This window comes from Dermacentor silvarum, chromosome 6 (assembly GCF_013339745.2).
Source record: "Dermacentor silvarum isolate Dsil-2018 chromosome 6, BIME_Dsil_1.4, whole genome shotgun sequence".
Classification (NCBI taxonomy): Eukaryota; Metazoa; Arthropoda; class Arachnida; order Ixodida; family Ixodidae; genus Dermacentor; species Dermacentor silvarum.
This window is the reverse complement of record NC_051159.1, coordinates 57,094,797-57,117,202: the sequence shown is the minus strand read 5'-3', so window position 1 is coordinate 57,117,202 and position 22,406 is coordinate 57,094,797. Positions and strand designations below refer to the sequence as shown.

General features: G+C 47.4%; 1 protein-coding gene across 1 annotated transcript in view; it reads left to right on the top strand.

Annotated features, from left to right (window-relative positions):
• The window catches only part of LOC119456672 (roundabout homolog 1), a 76,263-nt gene that overhangs the window by 31,625 nt on the left and 22,232 nt on the right, over positions 1 to 22,406 (top strand). The window contains exons 2-9 of the mRNA XM_037718497.2: positions 14,557 to 14,838; positions 16,214 to 16,352; positions 16,560 to 16,687; positions 18,104 to 18,228; positions 19,205 to 19,565; positions 19,855 to 20,106; positions 20,517 to 20,696; positions 21,885 to 22,009. Coding sequence (XP_037574425.2) covers positions 14,557 to 14,838; positions 16,214 to 16,352; positions 16,560 to 16,687; positions 18,104 to 18,228; positions 19,205 to 19,565; positions 19,855 to 20,106; positions 20,517 to 20,696; positions 21,885 to 22,009 — 1,592 coding nt within the window. The remainder of the gene's footprint in view (positions 1 to 14,556; positions 14,839 to 16,213; positions 16,353 to 16,559; positions 16,688 to 18,103; positions 18,229 to 19,204; positions 19,566 to 19,854; positions 20,107 to 20,516; positions 20,697 to 21,884; positions 22,010 to 22,406) is intronic.

The following is a 22,406-nucleotide window of genomic DNA, read 5'->3' as shown; positions in this document are numbered from 1 at the left end:
CTCTGCAGTCAGTCACCACTGCTACTGCTTTCTTAGCGTTGCCTGTGTAGAGTGCGGCGTCGGTAAATCGTGCTGCATTCATGAAGCCGAATTTCCTTTCGATGTATTGGGCCCTTGCCTGCCTCCTGCCGGGGTGGAGGTTCGGGTCCATGTTTTTGGGAAGCGGGGTTACCTGGTACCAGCTTCTGATGGTGCGCGGTATTTCTTGTGTTTGTTTGTGGGCTTGGAGTTGGGCATTGTAACCAAGTCTCTCAAGCACGCTCCTGCCTGTGGGTGTTTGGAGGAGCCGGTTTTTCTGCGAGATGAGTTGAGCTTCGGCTAGTTCTTCAAAGGTGTTATGAAGTCCTAGGGCCAGAAGTTTCTCATTTGGAGTGTTCTTTGGTAGGCGTAGGGCAGTTTTGTACGCCATTTTTATGATTACATCTGCTTTTTCCTTCTCCGCTTTAGTTAGGTTGTAGTAGGGTAGACTGTATGTTACCCGTGCTGACTACTAGGCTCCTTACTAGGAGGAGTGTGTCTCCCTCCTTCATGCCCCTTCTTCTGCTTGTGACTCGCGCTATCCTTCGGGCGATTTGTTGGGCCGTTGTTTTGAGGAGGGCGAGGGCATGTTGACATCTGTGATTGGATTGGAGCCACATCCCTAGAATCCGTACAGTCGTTTTCTCGGGTATGTTGCGTCCATCGATTTTGACTTCTATGCGTAGGTTTGGGTCCGTGGGTACCGCTCGGTTTCCTTTCCCTTTCCATATTATTATGATTTCTGATTTGTCGGGTGAGCACTGGAGTCCTATTTGGCGGGCATATTGCTCTATTGTAGTGGCTGCGGTTTGGAGCTGTTCATTCTTATCGGCCAAGGAGCCCTTGGTTGTCCATATCGTGATGTCATCCGCGTAAAAAGCATGTCTGATACCCTGGATGTCTTGGAGTTTTCTGGCCAGGCCAATCATGGCGATATTGAAAAGAGTGGGTGAGATTACCGCTCCCTGAGGAGTCCCCTTGTTCGGGGGGTGGAAGGTTGCAGTTTCGATCTCTCCCAGCTTTAGCTCTGCTGTCCTTTGGCTTAGGAAGCTTCGTACGTAATTGTACGTTCGCTCACCGCAGTTGGTGTTTGCTAGTCCTTCCAAGATTCCTTGGTGGCTCACGTTGTCAAAAGCCCCTTTGATATCTATGGCTAGGATAACGTGTTCGCCTGCATTCGGAATGTTAGTGAGTACCTCTTCCTTTAGTTGGAGGAGGATGTCTTGGGTTGAGAGCTTAGCTCGGAAATCGTACATGGTATCCGGCACCTGCCCACTCTCTTCCAGGTACTGTTGTAGTCTGGCGTTTACTACTCGCTCAAAGATCTTTCCTAAGCAGGATGTAAGCGAGATTGGTCTCAAGATTTCTATCGCCAGTTTCTTCCCGGGCTTGGGTGTCATGATTACTTTCGCATGCTTCCACTGTTCCGGTACGGTTCCCTTGAACCAGTGGTCATTTACGAATTTTGTGAGAGCGACTACGGCTGCGTCGCTCATGTTTCTGATGACGGCGTTAGTTATACGATCCACCCCGGCTGCCGTGTTGCGTGTCGAGCTTGCTATAGCCGCTCTGACTTCTGCAACCGTGATGGGCTCGTCTAGCTCTGGGTTTGGGGTTCCATTGTAATTTTCTTCATATGGGGGTATAGGGGTAAAGTCCCCGTAACATTTGAGGTGTAGAGCCTTAATGATGTCTTCGTTTGTTCCTGGGAGGGTGTGTAGTAGCCTTTCCAGGGACTTTTGGCATTCGCCTTTGGTTTTTTGTGGGTCTATAATTGCCCTGAGGATTCGCCATGTTTTGGCTGTGCCCAGGGTACCATGCAGGGAGTCACAGAATTTTTCCCAGTTTGTTGTCACTAGCTGGTTCGCGTACTTCTCAGCTGCGCGGGTAATCTCTGCAATTCTGAGTTTAAGTTTCCGATTATGCTTCTGTTTCTTCCATCTTTTCGTGAGGCTCCTTCTAGCTTCCCACAGGTGGAGTAAGTGTGGGTCTACTTCGGGGGTCTCGTTAGTTCTTGCGATTTCTTTGGTGAATTTTTGTTTCTGGTTACGGATCTCTTCGCACCACTTATCTAAGTCGGTAATTTCATTGGAAGTGGAAGTTTGCGCTTCTCGAAACCCGTGCCAATCTGTTATTTTTGCCGTTCCAATCTGCCGCCGTATCTTCCCAGTTGGGATGACGGTGCTCACGATAAAGTGATCACTGCCTAGATTGTTGAGTGTATTTGTCCATTCCACCCTGTCACAGTTCTTCACTATGGTAAGATCCGGGGTTGTGTCTCTATTTATACTGTTACCCATCCGTGTAGGTATGGCTGGGTCAGTTATTAGCCTCATGTCTAGCTGGTCGATCTGGTCCAGGATGTTCCTGCCCTTAATGTCTTGTTTAGGGTAACCCCAGCTAGGATCTTTCGCATTGAAGTCGCCTACAATTACTAGCAGGCTACCCTTAGCAAGGTGGACAGTCTCCTTTAGTAGTTTACTGAAATCTGCCTTCCTTTGGCTAGGGGGACTATAGATATTTAGTACGAAGGCGCTCTTCTTTCTATTGCCTTTGTATATGAGTTCCACGATGAGATGGGAGATCTCTACTTCAGCGATGGGGTCGTGCCGAATTGCAGTGATTGACTTTTGTACGAGTGTAGCTACTTTCCAATCGTGGTCGTTTGTGGTGTACACTTCGTATCCTTGGAGAGTGGGTTGGGTACCAACCTCTTGAAGGGCTATTATTCCCGGCGGGGTTTGTTGAGCGGCCACCAGTTGTGTTAATAGTCCCTTTTTGCGGCGGTACCCCCGGCAGTTCCACTGCCATATTTCAAAGTTTTCTTTGTTCGCGTTCTTACGTCTAGCCATGGTTGCTTTCTTGGGACATAGCCGCGAGCCCCGGTCTACTGTATGGCTTCTCGGCTCGTTCTCTGATTGTGCTTCCTGTGGTTTGTTTGCGGATCGTCTTACTTATTTCGATCTGGTAAGCCTGTAGTTTCTGATCGAACCTAGTTTCTAGGTCTTGCATTTGTTTTCTCAGTTGTGTCGTGACTTGCTCTGTAATACGTGGCAGTATTTGGATGAGCATATCCTGAATTTGCTTCTTTTGGGCTTCCGTTAGTTCCTGTGTCTCCTCCTGCGGTCTAGGCCGTTTAGATGGAGCGGCTGGCTGTTGTTGTGGGCTTTGGGGTTGGGATTGCTGCTTCTTTAGCTGTGCATTCTCCCTTTCCAAATCGCCTAGTCTTATTCGCATGAGCTCAAGCTCGCGTTCAAGCTTAGTGAATTGTGTTGTGTTTGGTTGTGGTATATGGTGGGAGGCTACTGCTGCCCAGCTCACCTCGTTACTGTTGTCTTCTTTCTTCTTCTTTTGTTGTTGTGGCTTGGTCTCGGGTTGCTTGTTGCCTCTGGAGCCGGACCTCGTCCTGGACCCAGATTTAGAGCGGGAACGGGATCTCTCTGGCGATGAGGAGCCGTCGCGGTCAGAGCTCAGCCACCGCTTCTTCGGAATGTTTTCCGTCTTGGGGCGGCTTTGATGTTTGGTAGTCTTCTTTGTCGGTTGAGTAGGTGGTCGGCCTCGTGGTGGCACACGCTTAAGTTTGTTGCGACACTCGGGAGCGGCGGTCACATGAACCCCCCCGCACAGGGCACACTCGGGTTCACACTTGTGTCCTTCCTCTGGATTTTGTAAGTTGCAGTTCTTGCAGGCCTTGACTGTGGGTTCCGGGCAAACATCGGCCCGATGTCCCGCATTTCGACACGTGTAGCAGAACTGGCGAGTTGGCTGATAGATTCGGCAGGGATCTCTCCTCCGTAATAGTAGACATACCGAGGAACAATCGGGCCGTCGAACAGGATGATTGCGGTCCTGGTCTTGCCAAACATGCGGGCGTGCATTATTTTGACGCCCTGAGTGCGGACTCGCAGGTTTGCCATCAGCTCGTCTTCGGTCGTCCCTTCGTCGATGCCGTGGATAACTCCCTTGAGGAGGTGTTCGGGAGTCGATATGTAGGCATTTACTGGGTGTTGCTTGCCTTGGATATTCAGGCTCGTGATCTTCATGACCATTTCGGCAGTCCTTTCATAGGGTGTACTGACCACTATGATATTGGACCCCGGCCTCAGTCGCAGGAGGAAATCTTCTCCTCGGCACTCTTGCGGGCTTCCGCTGGCTTGTGAGATCGCCCGAGCCACTTGATGGGTTTGCAGATCCTTTACGGCGAGCCCAGGCTTTGGCCGTATCACGATTTTCATGTCGTTGCGCGGGAGGGGCGGCGGGCGGCGGCGCGGGCGGCTCCTTTCAGCCTTGCTTCCAAGCATAGTGCCGTTCTGCACAGGTGGTTTTACGAAATCCTTGTCGGAGCGTCCCCTATAGTTTTCCTGCGCATGTGCGCCGTGCCTCGCCACGCTGACAGAGGACGCCATGTTATCTTTTTCTACGCCTTGTCGCCGCGCTAACCGTAGCTGCCCCTCGTGGCTCAGGTTTTTCTCCTCGTCGGCGATTTGGGCGTCTCGCGCCTGCCTTTTGAGCTGCTTTCGCGTTCGTAACGATAGAGCGATTTTCCACTGACCTTCTTTGGCGCTGTTCCCGGCGTCGGTGGCGGATCCCCCGTTGATCACCCCGTCAGGCAATAGGAAATCCTCTTCGACGCCCGAGGCATCCTCCATTTGGTCTTCGTTTTCGTGGTCCGTGTCCATAACGGTCACTGGGTGGTCCGGGCCTTTGTCCGATGGTTTTCACTTCACCTCGTAGCGGTTAGACCGCGTACGGGCTCTCGGGGCCCCGCGTTCCCCTCCAGCCGGCAGTGCTGGCGTGGTGGTTCAGCGTGGTCAGGCGAAAGATGGAAATTTTGGGAAAACCAGGACTTGCCTTGCCAAAATCTTGGTATCAGCGAGTTCCTGGCGTCTTCTGATGCCTCTGCGTCAAATTCCGTGGTGGTCCGATGATTTTGGCCGCTGTGGTGGTCATTCGATGACGGAGCCGATGTGAGTGCGTCCGCTCACTTCGGCGCTCACAGCGTCTCCCAGGATACGGCCAATGATATTTTTTTCTATTACTGGAAGCCACCATCTAAGAGTGAGCCCTTAACAGCTTCGCTGTAATAAATAAATAAATTGCTGCCAATTGCAGTGGTTCCGCATGCACATGCGTCCGTGGTGTAATGGTTTCAATATCGGGCTGCTGTGTTAGAGGTACTGCGTTGAAATTCACAGATAAATGTAGAGGCCGTAACACCGCAGTCACATTCTGTAGTGTAAGTAGAAAACAATATTTCTTGCATGTTTTTTTGTTCTTGTAAGCGCATATAAAGGAATACTCCAAGAAGAAAAGACTCCGTCACCGCATTGAATGTTTGATGTTCGTCGCAAGTGCTAAAGAAATTTATGGTAAAAACCGCATAAGTCGCTTGCGAAGCTATCATGGCTTAGATATGATAGCCTGAAAACAGTCCCCCCCCCCGTTTCGGCTCCGAAAGCAGTGGGTAGAAGACGACGAGAACGATTCTACAGCTGCACATTCTTTGTACGCACCTTTCTGTGAATACTGCACTTTCTTCTTGAATAAAATCACTACTACTGAATACTGAAAGTTTTTATTATTTCTTTCGTGAACTATACTAGCGGACAACATTCTCTGGCAATGAAGGGAAAGCTACGGGCGCGTGCGTGCTGCAAATGTGTTACAGCGCCAAGTAGTCCGGCAGCGTTCACAGTGCTTTTGGTTGCTCGGAACAGACGCTGAATCGACGCAGCTTCCACGTGCGACGGTTTCGCGTCTGCCCAGACGCGGAAGGGTATAGCCGCAAAATAAGTGAACTTTTACACTCAGCGGCGTGTTCTGTCTTATTTGACCACTGCTGAAAGCTGTTTACGTCTTCTCTTCCCCAGCCTAAACCAACGTGGATTAAAACACGGGACTCTTTGCAGAAGCGCTCTCACTTGGGCGCACTTTGCCTCCGTAGCTTTCCTTTCATTGCCACAGAAAGTTGTCCCGCGAGTATAGGCATGTATTTTCTCGATGGTCGTCGCGTTATCCTAATTGGTAACTGCGTGGTAGATAAAAAGTTGTCGCAGCTTCACCTGAAAGGTGAAGCATCAATTGCGATAGCAAATTTGAAGAGAGCTATACGGAGTAATGATAGCAGCTTTATCAGCTGTATAAACTTGGACATGCAGCAGCACCGGCAACACGCAGAACTGTTGTCGACGCCGTCGGCGTTTTTCCCGCGTTCGCTCAAAATGCGTGCGGCGTTGGTGACTGTTGCCGGAGCCTCTGATATAAATAGGCACTTGGTGCCGCAGCTAAACGTCGCCTCCCTTCCCTCCCCCTCCCCCCCACGGCCTTTCGTGCGTCGGAAGAAGGCACGTTTGCTCTACATATATGGTGATTGTAGAAGAGGAAAGAGACGCCTACTTCTGCAGCCCTTAAGGGATAGAGTGTACTAGATAATGGTCGAGTGGGCCGAACGGCGCTCTCCCGCTGAGGCGCCGCGTGTGGAAAAATTTTGCGAGGGCGCTGCGAGCGAACTGGATTGGGGCGGAGACGCGCTCCGCGGCATATTCAACGCACTTTCGCTGCGGGCGCCGAGGCCGATTGCGCGTAGTACGCTCTTAAAATAGTGCTTTATTTCAACTGCAAATTTATGTTTACACCATCTTGCCAAACATATATATTTGAGGCATGGATTATACAACGCGTCGTCTTCAGTTTTGCTGTCGTTGTCAAGCGCGTCGTCTGCTAGCGAGCGCGCGTTCGCTACGCGGACGCTGGCGGCGCCCAGTTTTTCTCGCAGAACGTCTTTGTAGTACATTTGTTTTTATGCTTTAGTTGCTTTGGTGCGCTCATGACTCTTCACGGCGGGTAACAAAGGTAGTTTCAGTCAAGTGAACCATTGTTTTTAACACTGTCTTCTAAAAGCAACTGGCATCTCTGCAACATGAAGCTACGTAGGAAAATTTTGTCATTTTACGCGCGCTTCTTGTCGGTGGATATTGATCAGGAACAATGATCGAAGAAAACAATATTAAAGTGAAATAAACCAGGTTTATTAGCTGCGTGGCGCGAAGAATGACCGATGTATTTCTACGTAATTAAATGAAAGGGTACATGGAGAATGGTACAAATGGTACAGTGAGAACTCCCGACCGTGCACGTTTGCATACGAAACACACGTATTAGTGAATACTGCACATAAAACTCTCATTCGCAGAAATATTATTCATAGCAGGCAATTAAAACTATATATATATATATATATATATATATATATATATATATATATATATATATATATATATGAAAGTGTTATTGATATGCTGTACGACGCCGAACAGTCGTTTCCGTACGAATGTAACGCATAACCGCACTATTGCAGTCTCAAAGGTGAGAGACCGATGCAAGTGCGGACTGTTATTCCGAATGATTGTGCTGCCGGAGAGTTGTGGCTGTTGCGCAGAGGCGCAGTTCCTGAGAAAATTAACGCAGGAGTGTTAATAAGTCCGGCTAATAAGCTGCTAATAAGCCCTGCTAATAAGTATAATAAGCTGTCATTCAATATAAATGCCCCGTTTTGGGGCAGCCTGTAAATCTGCTAACTTAATTCAGGCAAGGAAAACTTTTTTTTTTTTTGACAGTCTCACCATCTTTGCAACCCATTAAAACTGGGTGCCCCATGTGGTACCACACTTATCTCCTTGAACGAACGCAGCAGATCTACACATATCTGTACGTGTATGTGAGGTATGCCGTTTCTCTAATTGCTTCATTATTGTCGTTATGATAGTGCGTCGAATAACTGAAAGCAGCCGTTTATAATATACAAGCTGCTTAGTTGAGCGGACAGACATTTGGGAATGGCATTACATTTATGTATGAAATATAGGATAAGCGTAACATGTTTTTCTCGGAAATCAGACTCGAGAATAATTTATTTTGTTTACACTCCTAGCAAAAAGACGAAGAACGCAGCCACCTGTCTTTTTTTTTTTTTTTTAGTTCAAACAAATTTGTGGGTTTTACGTGGCAAAACCACGATATGAGTATGAGGCACCCGGTTTACATTTCCCCACCTGGGGCTTTTTAACGTGCACCTAAATAGAAGTACACGAGTGTTTTCCATTTGTTCCCATCGAATTCCGCGACGGATTGAACCCGCGAGCTCCAGTTTAGCAGCGCAACGCCGTATATCCACTATACCGGGTGTTCGAAATTAAGGTTTAGAGGATTTTTAAAAATCTCCTGTGGCAGTTAGCACAATTCTCATTGATGAGCTGGGTTATTCGAAGAGGCGGACATTAGTAGCACGAGAATCGAAACACCTATTCAACTTATTAACAAAATTGATTAATGAACTTCTTAGTTAATTACTTTACGACACATATTGCAATTTACAAATTGTAGCCGGTGATGTTGCAAAACGCATCCACTTGAAATGAATTTCCAGAATGACACCAGAATGACACCAGAATGACACCGACCGCGATAAATGACCCCGTACCCATTACTCCGCATTCTGTTACGCGAGTAAGGCGGAAACTTGAATAGAATGTTGCGCTGCAGTTTTTTTTTTTTTCAATAACAATGCTTCCCGTAAATCTGAGTACCCGCCGCGGGGGCTCAGTTAGCTAAGGCGTTGCGCTGCTGAGGACGAGTTCGCGGAATCGAATCCCGGCCGCGGCGGCCGCATTTCGATGGAGGCGAAATGCAAGAAGCCCGTGTGCTTGCGTTGTAGTGGACGTTAATGAACACCAGGTGGTCAAAATTAATCCGGAGCCCTGCACTACGGCGTGCCTTATAATCAGAACTGGTTTTGGCACGTAAAAAACCCCAAAAGAAGAAATAAATCTGAGTACAAGCTGCCGGATGGGGCAGATATGCTTTACTTGTTTGAAGCGGCAAGCAGGAAGGTTACATATGTTTCTCCGTTTGCGTTCCGCAAGACCTACTGATGGAAAACTATATGCGGAACAATACACACGAGAGATACATGCTGCTTGAAGAACGAGAAAAATATTTGTTCTCCAAAGGGAACCGTACAATAACATAGTAGAATGAAAGCCGACACTGCGGCCGCAATGCACGGGCAATCACCGAGCGGCATTAAAAAATAAAATGAAGAGAAAGAAAGGCATTGTTCTTAAGACATATATACATGTCATATTCGATTATGAACACCGTTTGAGAGGTCTGAACGCAAATACCAGCGCGCGAAGTAGTGCGATTGACCCTGCCGAGCAGTATCGCCAGCAGTTTCCAACGGCGCGACCTTGATGCGGCCCAATCCAGTTCGATCGCAGCGCCGCCACAGTATTTTTCCACGTCGGGCGCCTCACTGCAAAGCATGCGCCGCCCCAGCCGCTCGTCCCACTCGGGAGCACAGAGCAGAACGCGCGTTTGTTCTCCGCCGTGCGTTCACTCCCCGTGAAAGCGCGCGTCCCTCGCGCCCTTTCACTTGCACATACAGCGTTCGGCGCGCGGCGAAGATTTCATCTCCATTGACGTCATACGGAACCTCACGGCGACGGCGACGGCGACGGCGACGGCGACAGCGACGGCGACGGCGACGCCGACGGCAGAAATCTGCTTTTGAGTGTCCATATAATTGCTATCGCAATAAAAAGTTGTCGCAGTTTCACCTGAAAGGCGAATCATCAATTGCGATAGCAAATTTGTAGAGAGCTATACGGAGTAATGATATTAGCTTTATCAGCTGTATAAACTTGGACATGCAGCAGCACCGGCAACACGCGGAACTGTTGTCGACGCCGTCGGCGTTTTGCCCGCGTTCGCTCAAAATGCGTGCGCCGTTGGTGACTGTTGCCGGAGCCTCTGATATAAATAGGCACTTGGTGCCGCAGCTAAACGTCGCCTCCCTCCCCCCCCCCCCCCCCCGGCATTTCGCGCGTCCGAAGAAGGCGCGCTTGCTCTACATATATGGTGATTGTAAAGGAGGAAAGAGACGCCTACTTCTGCAGCCCTTAAGGGAGCACGGCGCAGAACGCGAGTTTGTTCTCCGCCGTGCGTTCACTCCCCGTGAAAGCGCGCGCCCCCCGCGCCCTTTCACTCGCACATACAGCGTTCGGCGCGCGGCGACGATTTCATCTCCATTGACGTCATACGGAACCTCACGGCGACGGCGACGACGATGGCGACGCCGACGGCAGAAATCTGCTTTTGAGTGTCCATATAATTGCTATCGCAATAAAACGTGCTCTAATTATTTGCGGATGATTATTAGAGCGAAGCTTTCTTAGCCTCAGTCCCGTAACTTTGGGTTGCGTTTCTTGTAACTTACATCGACTGCGCGTGTGCACACTGACGCCAAACCTCGTGCTCACACGTATCATGAAAATTGTGCCACAAGATATACGTGTATAATAAGCATTACATACTGGGTGTGCTTGTTTAACGTTAACTGAACTTTCAAAAGTCGCCTGTGGCATAGAGCACAAATCTATTGATTTAGATGGATTACTAACTGACAGACGTTACTTCCATGCGAAATCTAATCAACAAAGTATTAATATTTGCTCATCACCTTTCAGGCTAATTAGTTTAGTGCACATATTGCAGCGCACGAATTGCAGCTGGTGATATCACAAGACATATCCACTCTGGAGGAACTGCAAAAGTAGCACCAATTTTGAGATGAACGCTGCTTTGATGTAGTGGGTTTTATGGCGCAAGGGCCATATATGGCCAAAGAGCGTCATACACATGGCAATGAGTCTTCAATTACTCGTTTATAAGATGGGGAAATGTAGTGTGAATGGCGGATGTAACATGGCTGTAAATAGGCCTAAAATAAGTCGCTGTAAACAATGACAATGCCTGCCAACGCTGTCAAACTCGCTCCAGGTGAATTTCCGTCGTTGTCGTCGCCGTCGCCCGTGATGTTCCGTATAAGGTCTAAGTGCGATAACATCAAATCATATAGGTAAAGCGGGAGAAGGTGAGCCGAGAAGAATGGTTGCTTGATGCGCGTTGTCTTCCTGTGTGTCCAGTGTTGTGTGCCGACGGAAAAGGGGGGGGGGATGAAAGGTGAGCGCGGCCGTCAGCGCCATATCTGGGAGGTAATCTGCGGTGAGCACAAAAGCTATAGCGAGCCGAGATCGCTTGTGGCTTCGTCTGCGCTGTGTTCTCGCGCTCCCAGTGTTGGGGGTCACATAATCTGGAGTTTCGGAGGTACGTTGAGGCTAGAGGACGCACGAAGCGTTTGCTCGCCGCTGCAGCCGCTCTTCATTACGTCAGCGTACTGACAGCGATTGTCCGCGGTCATCGAGTAAAGTGTGGTCGTGTTTGACCGTGCTTGCTCGTTTAGTTAGAAGGCATATTATACAGCCGATGAAACTATCAACCTTACTTTATATATATATATATATATATATATATATATATATATATATATATATACTGTGATCAGAATCAATGCTTCGCCTGTCATGCGATACGGTGCCTATTTATGCATTTAAGTTAAATAAAAAGTCCCAGTTTAGCCCGAAAGGCGAAACATCAATTGCGATAGCAAATTAGTAGAGAGCTATACGGAGTACGGAAAGTAGTTTTATCGGCGGTATTAACTTGGACACATTTGCTTACTAATTGAATTAACAAGCATGGTGTCAGCGCGCAGAAGTGAACATGAATAGATCCTGCTCGACAACCGCAGGCAACCGTTGTGAAAACGCTGGCGTGAGCCAGCGCAGCGGCAGCGAGCGAATGTTCGTACGGTCTATCACTTCAACGGACACTGAGCGGCGAACGCACAGTGCCCGTTGCTATGAGCCGCCTGCAGACCGCTTGCAAGTTAGGGTGCGGGCGACCGCTGCTGCCGGACAAAGCTCAAGTAGGCAGTTGCGGGCAGAGTAGAAACCGCCCCCGCTTCCCTCCCGCGCTGCCTTCGCGCTTTCCTCCTTTCGCATGCGAGACTGAGTCGCCAGTTCCCCTTGCGCCATTGGTGCCGCAGCACAACATAGCCCCCCCTTTCTCATCTCCCATCCGCCCACGGCCTTTCGCGCGACGGTCGCGTTTGCTCGCCGCCTTGTGCTCGCTCTCCGTGAAAGCGCGCGTCTGTCGCGCGCTTTCACTCACACATCGGCGATAAAATCTGCGCGCGGAGATGATTTTATCGTCCTTGGACTTCATACGGAACCTCACGGCGACGGCGACGGCAGAAATCCGCTTGAAGTGCCCATATAATGGCTAGCGCAATAAAAAAACGGGCAAGTTTGCACTCGGTCGTGCAAAGCTTAGGCACAACGCGACACTGTCGATCCTCAAGTCTTACTGGCTGCTACTGCTAGGTATTAACTTGGTTGCTGCTAAGTCTTGGTTTAACTTAACTACGCATGTAGGGAAGGTATTCTCGAGCGATCAGTTTCGGAGGTACCTTCCCTTTCGCGACATTTCGCGTGACTAGCGCTGGAGGGTTCCAGAGGACACTGTGGCAATGACTAGGGAGATCCAGAGGCAATTCTGGCGACGCCGAGAAATTTCTTGTTGGACAGGTCCCATAGACGCCTCTCCCACTCCCTGCCATGACCATCACACACGTTCTCAAGCACCCCTCGACGCGGCCTGCGATACCGCAGCAGCCGCAGCAGCAGTAGGAAAGTCGAATGAATAAGCAAGGAAAGCTTCACCTTAAAAGCCTGAAACCGCTCAACGGGAATTATCGCAAATGTACGAGGCTTCTAATAATCAGTAACCCTTAGTGTACGCCTGTTGAACGCTGCTTCACCGAGCGGCTTGGTCAAACCGTCACTCTCGTCGGCCGCGCCACTTTTCTCGCCGCACAAGCTTTCTCTACACATAGCACGGCGCCGTGCCAATCACGTGACACCGCTTGCGCATGCGTAGCGCCACCCCCTCCTGCCTTCGAGTTGGTCACGCCGGCGCGGCCTTGGCCATAAGAGGGCACAGGCCCCTCTAAATGACCCTGCGACCTCTAATTGCCTCTAAATATACTCTGAAACTCTAGAAACACTTCTATCATGCCCTCGCCCCTTATATAACTTGCTTCTAGACCGCACGCTTCTCACCTATAGCCCATTTTACGGCGTCATGAGGGTTTTAATTCGTTCTAGAAAATTAACGAGAACACTTTTGAACATGAAACTTCACTACTGAATTCCTCGTTATGTACATTTTATATATTGTATACTTTTTTTACCGACTCAGGGCAATGTAACGTGGTCCTTTTGAGGTTGACTGATAAACCACCCCCGAACCCCGGTGTAAGGTAGCGCGTATAGTATTTTCTCTTGAAAGATCCGCCTCCTCTGCAAGCTCCACCGTGGTGATCGACAGCATTTGCTGCGCGTCTCTCATCGTACTGTGGCGCCAATGTAATCTGTAGATAAAGATGCCTGCACCTTGCTCATACCACGTGTTGTGTTTCAATGCACCATTTTTCAAAACTATTAAAACTTCGATTACTTGGACAGACAGCAGGAATGTGTTCTGCAATTTAAAAATAAAAATTGCGGGACATGCCGTTAACGGAAGAAACGAAGAGAAGTGACCACTTGTAAACGATATCACATTTGCTGGGTTTTTTAATACGTGCTATAAAGTTTTTAAATGGTAAATTGAATGGTTGTAAACAAAAGCTTGCAAATGCAGTGGTACTGAATAGAGTTTCTGAGGAGACATCTGACGCTATGGTACACTCTGTTTATTTATTTGATTGTCGTATGGCCTTGTTTCGTAGTGAGGTATGAAGGGTGGGTTAGCTTTAGACGTTAACAAAGTTTGTATACAGATTCCGAAAGTATCAAAGTGAGTACAGAACGACGTCTCTGAGAGCTCCTGCGCGCATGCGCGAACTCTCCCACAATACCTGACAAATGTGATGACGTTTCAAAGGACATACAAACAACCAGACGTTACAATGCTGGTACGTTAACACGGAATTGTTGTGAAATACCGTTGACACACAAAGTTCACGGTTACACAGTTCATGGTTAACGAAACAAGAATGCGTTTGGATAGCGCCTTTATATCAATGCTCCTACATTAAACGATATAATTAAAATCATTAAATTACTCATACTCCGGCGTCTAAAGGTACCGTGTGGAAATATTCAGTATCGTGCGTGTCCGAGACGGGAGCGTTTATGTTCAACATTACCATAAAGCGCAATTTCAATTATTATGCTTCTTTCAATGATACTCCATGACCACGCAAAGTGGTTTATATTCCACTGCACTCGTGGTGTCATTGTTTTGCTTTAGGCGTTTCCCCCTCCATGGCGATGCACGGGCAGCAGAGTTTCCTTCCTACAGGGCCATATAAATATTAATTCGATGTGAGTTCGAGCGGGACCGCTTTTGGAAAGTTGAGTTCGGGTTTTGTAGGCAAATACAGACAGTGTATAGTTCAAGCACAATGTAAGAGAGTAAGCAGTCTTGCAATATGAATAAATAAATAAATTAAACTGCGGGCTTCACCGTATACATTGCAGGCAACACTCGTGGGATAAAGCAAGTTTACTGAATTCCTTTCATGTGCCGAATTCATATTCCCTCTTTCCCCTTGTCCTTCTGTACGCGCAGTTCTTCGCGACGAGTTCCGGCAGCTGCCCAAGAGCGTCCACGTGGCGGCGGGCGATTCGGCGACGCTAGAGTGCGTGCCTCCCAGGGGCCACCCCGAGCCCACAGTCACCTGGTTCAAGGACGGCGTCCAGGTGCAGCCGGGCACGGGGCGCGTCCGCCTCCTGGCCCAGGGCGCGCTTCTGATCGCCGACGTGCGACCCTCCGACCAGGGACGCTACGTGTGCCGGGCGGCCAACTTGCTCGGCACCAGGGACTCGCCGCCCGCGCTGCTCTCCGTGCACAGTACGTTTGCACGCTCTCTCAATTTTCAGAAACGAGAACACAATGTACATGCGTTGAAGCGCAGAATGCAGCATAGTTACGGGCGTCATTCACCGCATCGCCTCGCCTGTATAATTATCACTGTCACCTTTTAGCGGTGCTTTTTTCTTTTCGTGGGCACAGGATCTTTCAGGGCTCTCAGTCATCCAGGCACTGGTTAGATATATAGTCGGCCGCAACGTTCATTAGAGCGTTTTAGCAGATCGTCGCAACTTGTACCGTGTCCCTAGGCTTGCTCTTGCTTTAGTGCTCACCACAAGCGCACTTAGTGCTTGGAAGGTCAGCGGTGGCTTCCAGAGACATTCATCTAGCAGATATGTCTTTGCTGAACTTCCGAATACTCGTTATAGTAGTGACTGTTAGTGGGCATGACAGCAGCCGTCGAACAGGGCCACACCACTGAACCACTCAAGGCCTGACAAAGACCTAGTGACATGTCCAAATAATGAAGTTTTCGGTCATGAGAAAAACTTCAAGAACTTCAATGAAGGCACCACCTGCGCTACAGTTTAGGTGGCGTTTATGATTACGGCTTTAAATATTGTTATAGTTTTAACGTGAATGCTTTTACGCAGACGCTTTCGTACGCCTCAGCGTGCGCACAGGTATATCGATGTGTCACCGCAGCATTTTTAGGTAGTCGGAAGGCTACGTGAATCTGAATGAAATTGTTTAAGATATGGGGTTGTTGTACTAGAAGATAATATAAGAGTGGTCCTGCTACAAAAGGGAGTGTAGGAGAGAAATACTAGTTAGCTCACCACAACATTGAGCGGGAAAATCAAGGCACGGAAAAGCTGCGCGGCTTGTTTCAAAGGCAGCAGGCTCCCAAGCACAGGTATGAAAAAAATAGAGCTTGTGCTTTCCTGTCTTTTAGCTCGCACACGTGTCTGAATATGTGCTGCCTCTACAAGAACAATGGCGTACCAACTAGCCAACAATTGTATTCTCAACTGTTGGCTTTGTTTGTAGTATTTTTCTGATGCCAAAGTATCAAACAAGGAAGGTGGTCCTGTGTTGGTCGCTGCATGCTGTCTAAATTTGCGCCGTAAAACCGTTTTATAATAACCGACATGCTTTGTAATGTCGGAATAACTTATAATTCGAGCCACCGCACAAGTTCACGAATAATTGCTCTTCGTCCTGTCTAAGGAATTATAACCCTCTATAAGACATTGAGCGGCATACTTTCTAGCGCCGTCATCTGCTGGGAGGCCTTTACACTTCTCGTCTCAACGCGAGAGACATGAATAAGATGCAGCTAGCAATCATGTTAAAATTTCTTCGTAGAGCGGAGCGTAAAACTTCATCGGCGCGTTCCATGTTTCCTCGACAGCGAAGCCCTATTTCGTCCGGGTCCCGGAAGACGTGACGGCACTCGCTGAAGAATCTGTCGAGTTTGAGTGCAAGGTCAACGGTGACCCGAAGCCAACAGTGACTTGGCGGAGAAAGGACGGAAAGATGCCCGTCGGCAGGTAAGTCACAGGACTGACGACCTTGGCCACGAGCTTTTTAGCATGATTCTCGTTGTCGCTTTCTTGCTACCGTTTTCTTTAGCCCGACCGGGGCTTAATTCTGACTGAATAAAAAACATGTTCCGGACGACGTAACGCTCGCCGCGGTATTTCGATTAAATCGGCGAAATGCGCCACTCTTGATACCACTCCTATTTTTTTTTTCAGAGCTTACGTTCAAGAGGACAAGAATCTTCACATTAGGAATGTTGTACCTGCAGACGAGGGTTCGTACGTTTGTGAAATAGAAAACATCGTTGGATCAACCTCCGCTTCGGCAATACTTATTGTACATTGTGAGTTTTTATGCCTTTATACGACCTCCTATCTACCCACTAATTGGGGTCATTACTGTCATGGTGGTGGCTGTAGTGCGGGCCAGTAGATCGATATTTCTTACTAAATTTGCGCAATATCATAATGACAGTATTGTACATGTAAAGTCTAAACCACTTCGCTAGCGTACTGAATCTGGTGCAACTCTATAATTAATGAAGATATTTGTACGGCAAATTAGAATAAAAGCTTTTCATTTCCAGAAATAAGGGATATAATAAGGCAAGCGAGACGGCTAGTGCCCACCTGTCGGTGGCCACCACAATTGAAAAAAAAATGAATATTTTCAAAATAAGCAGGTAGCGGTTTATTCATATAATATAAAAGCGCCAGTATGGTGGTCTGCTTTGCCTGTGTCCTTGCTTATCCAGCACTCTTATTTTCCTAAACATGAAAAGACCCATTTGCGAAGATCGAGAAGTTTCAGCTCTGTAGTAATATTACTGAGAGAGAGAGAGAGAGGGAGAGAAACAACAAAAGACAGGGAGGTTAACTAGATGGTTGTCTCGCTTGATACCTTGCACGATGGGGAGAGGATGAGAGACGAAACGAAGAAAGGAGACGGCGAAGAACGTTCCTAAGAAGTTTCCTGATACCTATAGAAATGCGTTGAAATAATAAATCCGCAACCTCATTTTTTTACAATAGAGCTGAAAATTTTCGAAGATCCTTTCAAATGGGTTGTATTCTTATACGAGCATGAATAGAAATGCAATTGATATCTGAATTTTTTTTAGATATTGGGTCCTTTAACTGCGTTTACCTTCCGTAAATCAGGATGGAGTGATCGTCCACCAGGAGAGGGCACTAGCGTCTCGCACGTCTCAAGCTACGCATTCATGGCCTTAAACAAATTGGAAATATTCAATATGAAAGCAAAAAGAAGGACTTATTCAATAAACTTGTGTCAGGATATCAATAATAATGATCGTGATGAGAATCCTTAAACAGCACACATATCTCCAGCAGACAATGGGCCAAAGAATCCACCGGTTGTATTATACTGTTTAGTAATGTGGTTTGCTGGCTCAGTTGGTGCACGATGACACTAGGGGGGGTTTCAACAATTACACACACGAGCAAAAGAAAAATAAACGCACAGGACAACGCTGGAATTACAGCTGAAGTTTATTTTACGAATAGATTCCACAAAACTCCGCCACGCATATGTAGAAAACCAAGAGCACTTGTTGTAAGTGCAGCGTTGTCCAAGGGAACTTCAGTTGTATGTCCAGCATTGTCCTATGCGTTTATTTTTCTCATGCTTATGTATGTAATTTCTGGAACCCCCTATACTGTACAGTACTGCCCCTGCCATACTCCTTCTGCCCTCACACACTCACACCAGGAGGGCTGACTTTGCATCTTTCTTGCAGCACGCCCCACATTCCGCCTCACACCCCAGAACCAGAAAGTGGGGATTAACGGTGTCGCCAAGTTTGACTGTCTTGCGACAGGCAACCCCCCACCATCCGTGTTCTGGACTCGAGAAGGCAGCCAGGTGAATCAACTCGAATCCGTGCATGTCACTTTTTTTGTAGCAATGTGTCAAGCTCTTTCCAGCGTTCCGTTTTACTTGCAGCCTTGTAAGCGCGAACTGTATGTAATCATCCACTACTAAGACCCAGTTAACAACAGAATAGTTCTGCGCATCGAACTAAAGAGATGGGTGAACACGTGCAGGAAAGATTAAGAGGGTGCTAGCTTCTGGCGTTTTCCCTGTAGCCCGATATTTCCACGCAGAATTTGTCCAAATAGACATGGTGGCCCTCATGTTGGGAAGGCTACGAGTGCCGAGAGTGTACATGCGAATGTGACTACGATGTCCTTGTTAGGCTAGCACGTGTCGATATTACTAACGCAAAGAGCAAGAGTATCATTTATTAAGAGCCCACGCTGGGGGGACACCTTGATCGCGGGATCGAATCCCGGCCGCGGCGGCCGCATTTCGATGGAGGCAAAATGCAAAAACGCCAGTGTGCTTGCGTTGTAGTGCACGTTAAAGAACTCCAGGTGGTCAAAATTAATTCGGAGCCCCCACTACGGCGTGCCTCATAATGAGAACTGGTCTTGGCGTGTAAAACCACAGAAAGAAGAAGAAAGCAGATGGTATTGAAAGCGATAGCTTATTAGCTCACTTCTTTCAGCATGACTATTCGCGTGCACACGTGGCCCTGAAACTTTTGAACATTTCACAGCTGCCTCCTTGTTATACGGACGAGGAGGTGGAACATAGGAGGCCGGAAAGTTGCGAGAATTAGAAGAACTCTGTAGGAGAGTTGTGTAGACCTCTGCAGAGTAGAAGAACTCTGGTAACTTAAGCTTCTCAGCCTGGTCCTAAATCTCAGTAGATGTGTGCTTATATACTTCCATATTATACTAGTATATTTGCGCCAAGTCACTACCCCAACCTTATGACCAGCGGAAGAACGGCACAAACAAGTAGTCCTCGCCGCATTTCATGTCTTTCGATGCAGGAGCTGATGTTTCCTGGTAAGTCGCATGGCCGCTTCTCGGTGAGTCAAGAAGGCACGCTTACTATCACTGGCGTGCGAAAGGAGGACCGCGGCTACTACGTCTGCTCGGCGCTCTCTGTGGTGGGCTCCAGCATGGCTAAGGGTCTCCTGGAGGTCAACGTTCTCACCGACCTGCCGCCTCCCATTATACGTTTGGGTCCGGCCAACCAAACCCTACCGGTGCACACGACCGCCCAGTTGCCATGCGAAGTTGCTGGTACACCGAAGCCCACCGTGAAGTGGCTCTACAGTGCCGTTCCCCTAAGCATCAAAGATCGGCCCCGATTCAAACTACTTGGGTCTGGCATGTTGCAAATCCGAGGTGAGTGCGCGGCGCCATCATATAACACTGCAGCGTGTGCCGTGTCAAAGATTGCAGTATAATGACAACGCAAAATGATGTCTGTTCCTGCGTATTTTCGGCTTAAGGCATGGCAGGAATCATTGAAAACTGTTGTTTAAACAGAGCTTCAAGTAGGAAAGGGTAACATGTTCAAAAATACATGTCATAAAGTATACACATTATTTTGCATGACCTGAAATGACCTTTATTACATCAGGACCCTCCTATGACCTGCAATTTTGTTTTTCTCTCTCCCCATAAATTACAGACCTCCACTTGTCTGATAGTGGCTCGTACACTTGTAAGGCTTCAAATGAAAATGGTGAGACGTCTTGGACTGCGTCACTCACGGTCGAGTCACCGCATAATCCAAACGTGAACTTTCATCGCTCTCCTGACCCATCCACATTACCTGATCCTCCTTCCCAGCCACACGCGATAAACACAACGGAAACTTCGATAACCATTACTTGGAGACGAAGCGAAAAAATGGGCGCATCGTCGCTAAAGGGATACACAAGTAAGTGGTGTTATGCTTGATACCTGCACGTGTGTGACCTTGTAATCTGGTATTAACACAAGAATGCATTCGAATTGCTCGCCACGACAAGGCTGAAGTTAAAAAAGAAAGAACACAAGAGAACTATTTTTGATTATATAAATCAGAATTATTGCTTTGCGAACAACTTATCCCGATTGGGACAAAGCACAAATTTGTCAAAATATTCTCTCGAAATCCCACAAGAAACATGTAGAGTAACTTATTTTATAGTTCGAGGGATAGAAAAAGAACATAAGGAATGCTTTGTCAGACTATACAGGGGAGCCGAGGCCTTTGTCAGGCATTCCAGCATTATGCCCCGTCTTCCTCCTTTGTATGAAAGGGAAAATAAACTTCAGTTCACTTCACTTCACTTTGTCTATTTCCAGTCGAGTACCATAGCAGCGATCTGCAGAGTGGATGGGTTCTGGCAGCTCACCGAGTACTTAATGAAACCTGCACTATCCAAGCTTTGCATCCCGACTCTCGGTATATATTCATCGTCCGAGCTGAGAATGCGCATGGTCTTGGATATCCAAGTCCTGCCTCTGAAACGATACGAACTCCAGGTGGGTGCATAAATAAATACAACTTTTGTCCTCCGTACCTTCATTTTTTCTTGATCACTGTAAAACAATGCGGAAGATTGAAGCTCTGTAAATTTCTTTGTCGATATGGCAGCATTGATGCCCGTTCACAAACGAGCACCTTATCAGCGCTTAGAGTTTCTCAGATAGAGTTGTCGGGCACTAACTTGAAACGGTACAGTGTAAATAGCACCTGATACCTTGCCTTACTATTGCTATTCCCAAAGCCAAAAGCAAATTATAGGTTGTAAAATAGCCACTGTACTGCATGCCTAGGTGATGCTTCCTGCTTATTCTTGCATAATTTAGGGCATTTATAGAAAAAATAGGAATATACTGTAGGCTATGATGTTTATTTGGGACGTAATTGTGTGCTCAACTTTGCCAAATGATGGCGTTGTTTACTGCTTCCCTGGTAATGGTATTGCGAGATATATGCTTAAAAGCAGCAAGTTAACGAGAATTCCGTCAGAGCTTTAACATATTTCCAAAATTATTTATCACATAGTATTACAATATAAAAGATTGACACGATTACATTGTCAAATTTTTATGTCGCCGCTATTCTTTAGCCAGCCCACTGTATTTCATTGTTTTCCGAGTTGGATTTTTGCATGAAGTACGGGAACAGACGAGTTCATTACCAATTACTACTGTATTATAACGCAATCGACAGGCTCCCAGTTTAACCTTCTCATTGAAACTGACGACAATGAACCAAGTTTGCTGTAATCACTGCCGATGAGACTTGCGTTTACCTAAATTTTGTAACTTCTTATTTGGCAAATAAAGTGTTCGCGTCTTTTTACGGGCTGACCTTCTGTGCCACTATACCTCGAAAACGGCAGGACACTTTAAGTAACGTAGCCAGCCTTTGTACGCGCGAACTGTGTGATGGCTTTTTAGAAGGCTGCTGTGAAGATTGAAAGCATGAAGGGAATGAGGTGAATTTTTTACTTCATCACTTTTTGTTATCATGAAACAGAAAAAAAAGCGAACAATAATGTCAGAAGAGATATTTGGGCAGAGAGCACTTCTCACATCTCGAGGACCTGGTTTCCGGCGTGTTTTTATTGCGCTGCGTCTTAAGGGACCCTGTATTTGCATTTTGCTTCTGTAGTGCCTATACAGGCAATAGCGCGCATGTGAATCACTATACTTTATCTCCAGGACTTGCACCACAGTTTGTCCCAGACTACAACCTTGATGAAGTGCGAGAGAAACTTAGCGCCAATGTGGTGACCCTGCACGACATACGCACCATAAGCTCAACTGCCGTGAAGCTGACTTGGAAGGTATTAACAATGACCATATTACTTCTGTCACTTTTCCGTTGTCATTCTAGTGTACAATTCTGTTCCAGGAGGATGACAATAAACGGTAACGCTTGAAATGCATAGTTATCTTTGTGTCTAGCCGTGATGTAACCAGCTGTAACGTGTGAAACTAATGCAGCATGTTGAACAAAGCTTATTTTTTAAGAGACAGAGTAGGCACGCAGCTTCTGTAGGAATTGCGCGCACTGAGCTAATATTGTTTACATTTGGCTTGCATTTCTAGCAAGCTCTCCAGTGCCCTACTTATGGGCGGCCGCAGGACACGCTTAATATTATCATATTTCATTACTTAAAATTTCCCCGCATATCAGTAAAGCTTATATTTCAATCTGTCTTTAGCTAAAATGCGTCTGTC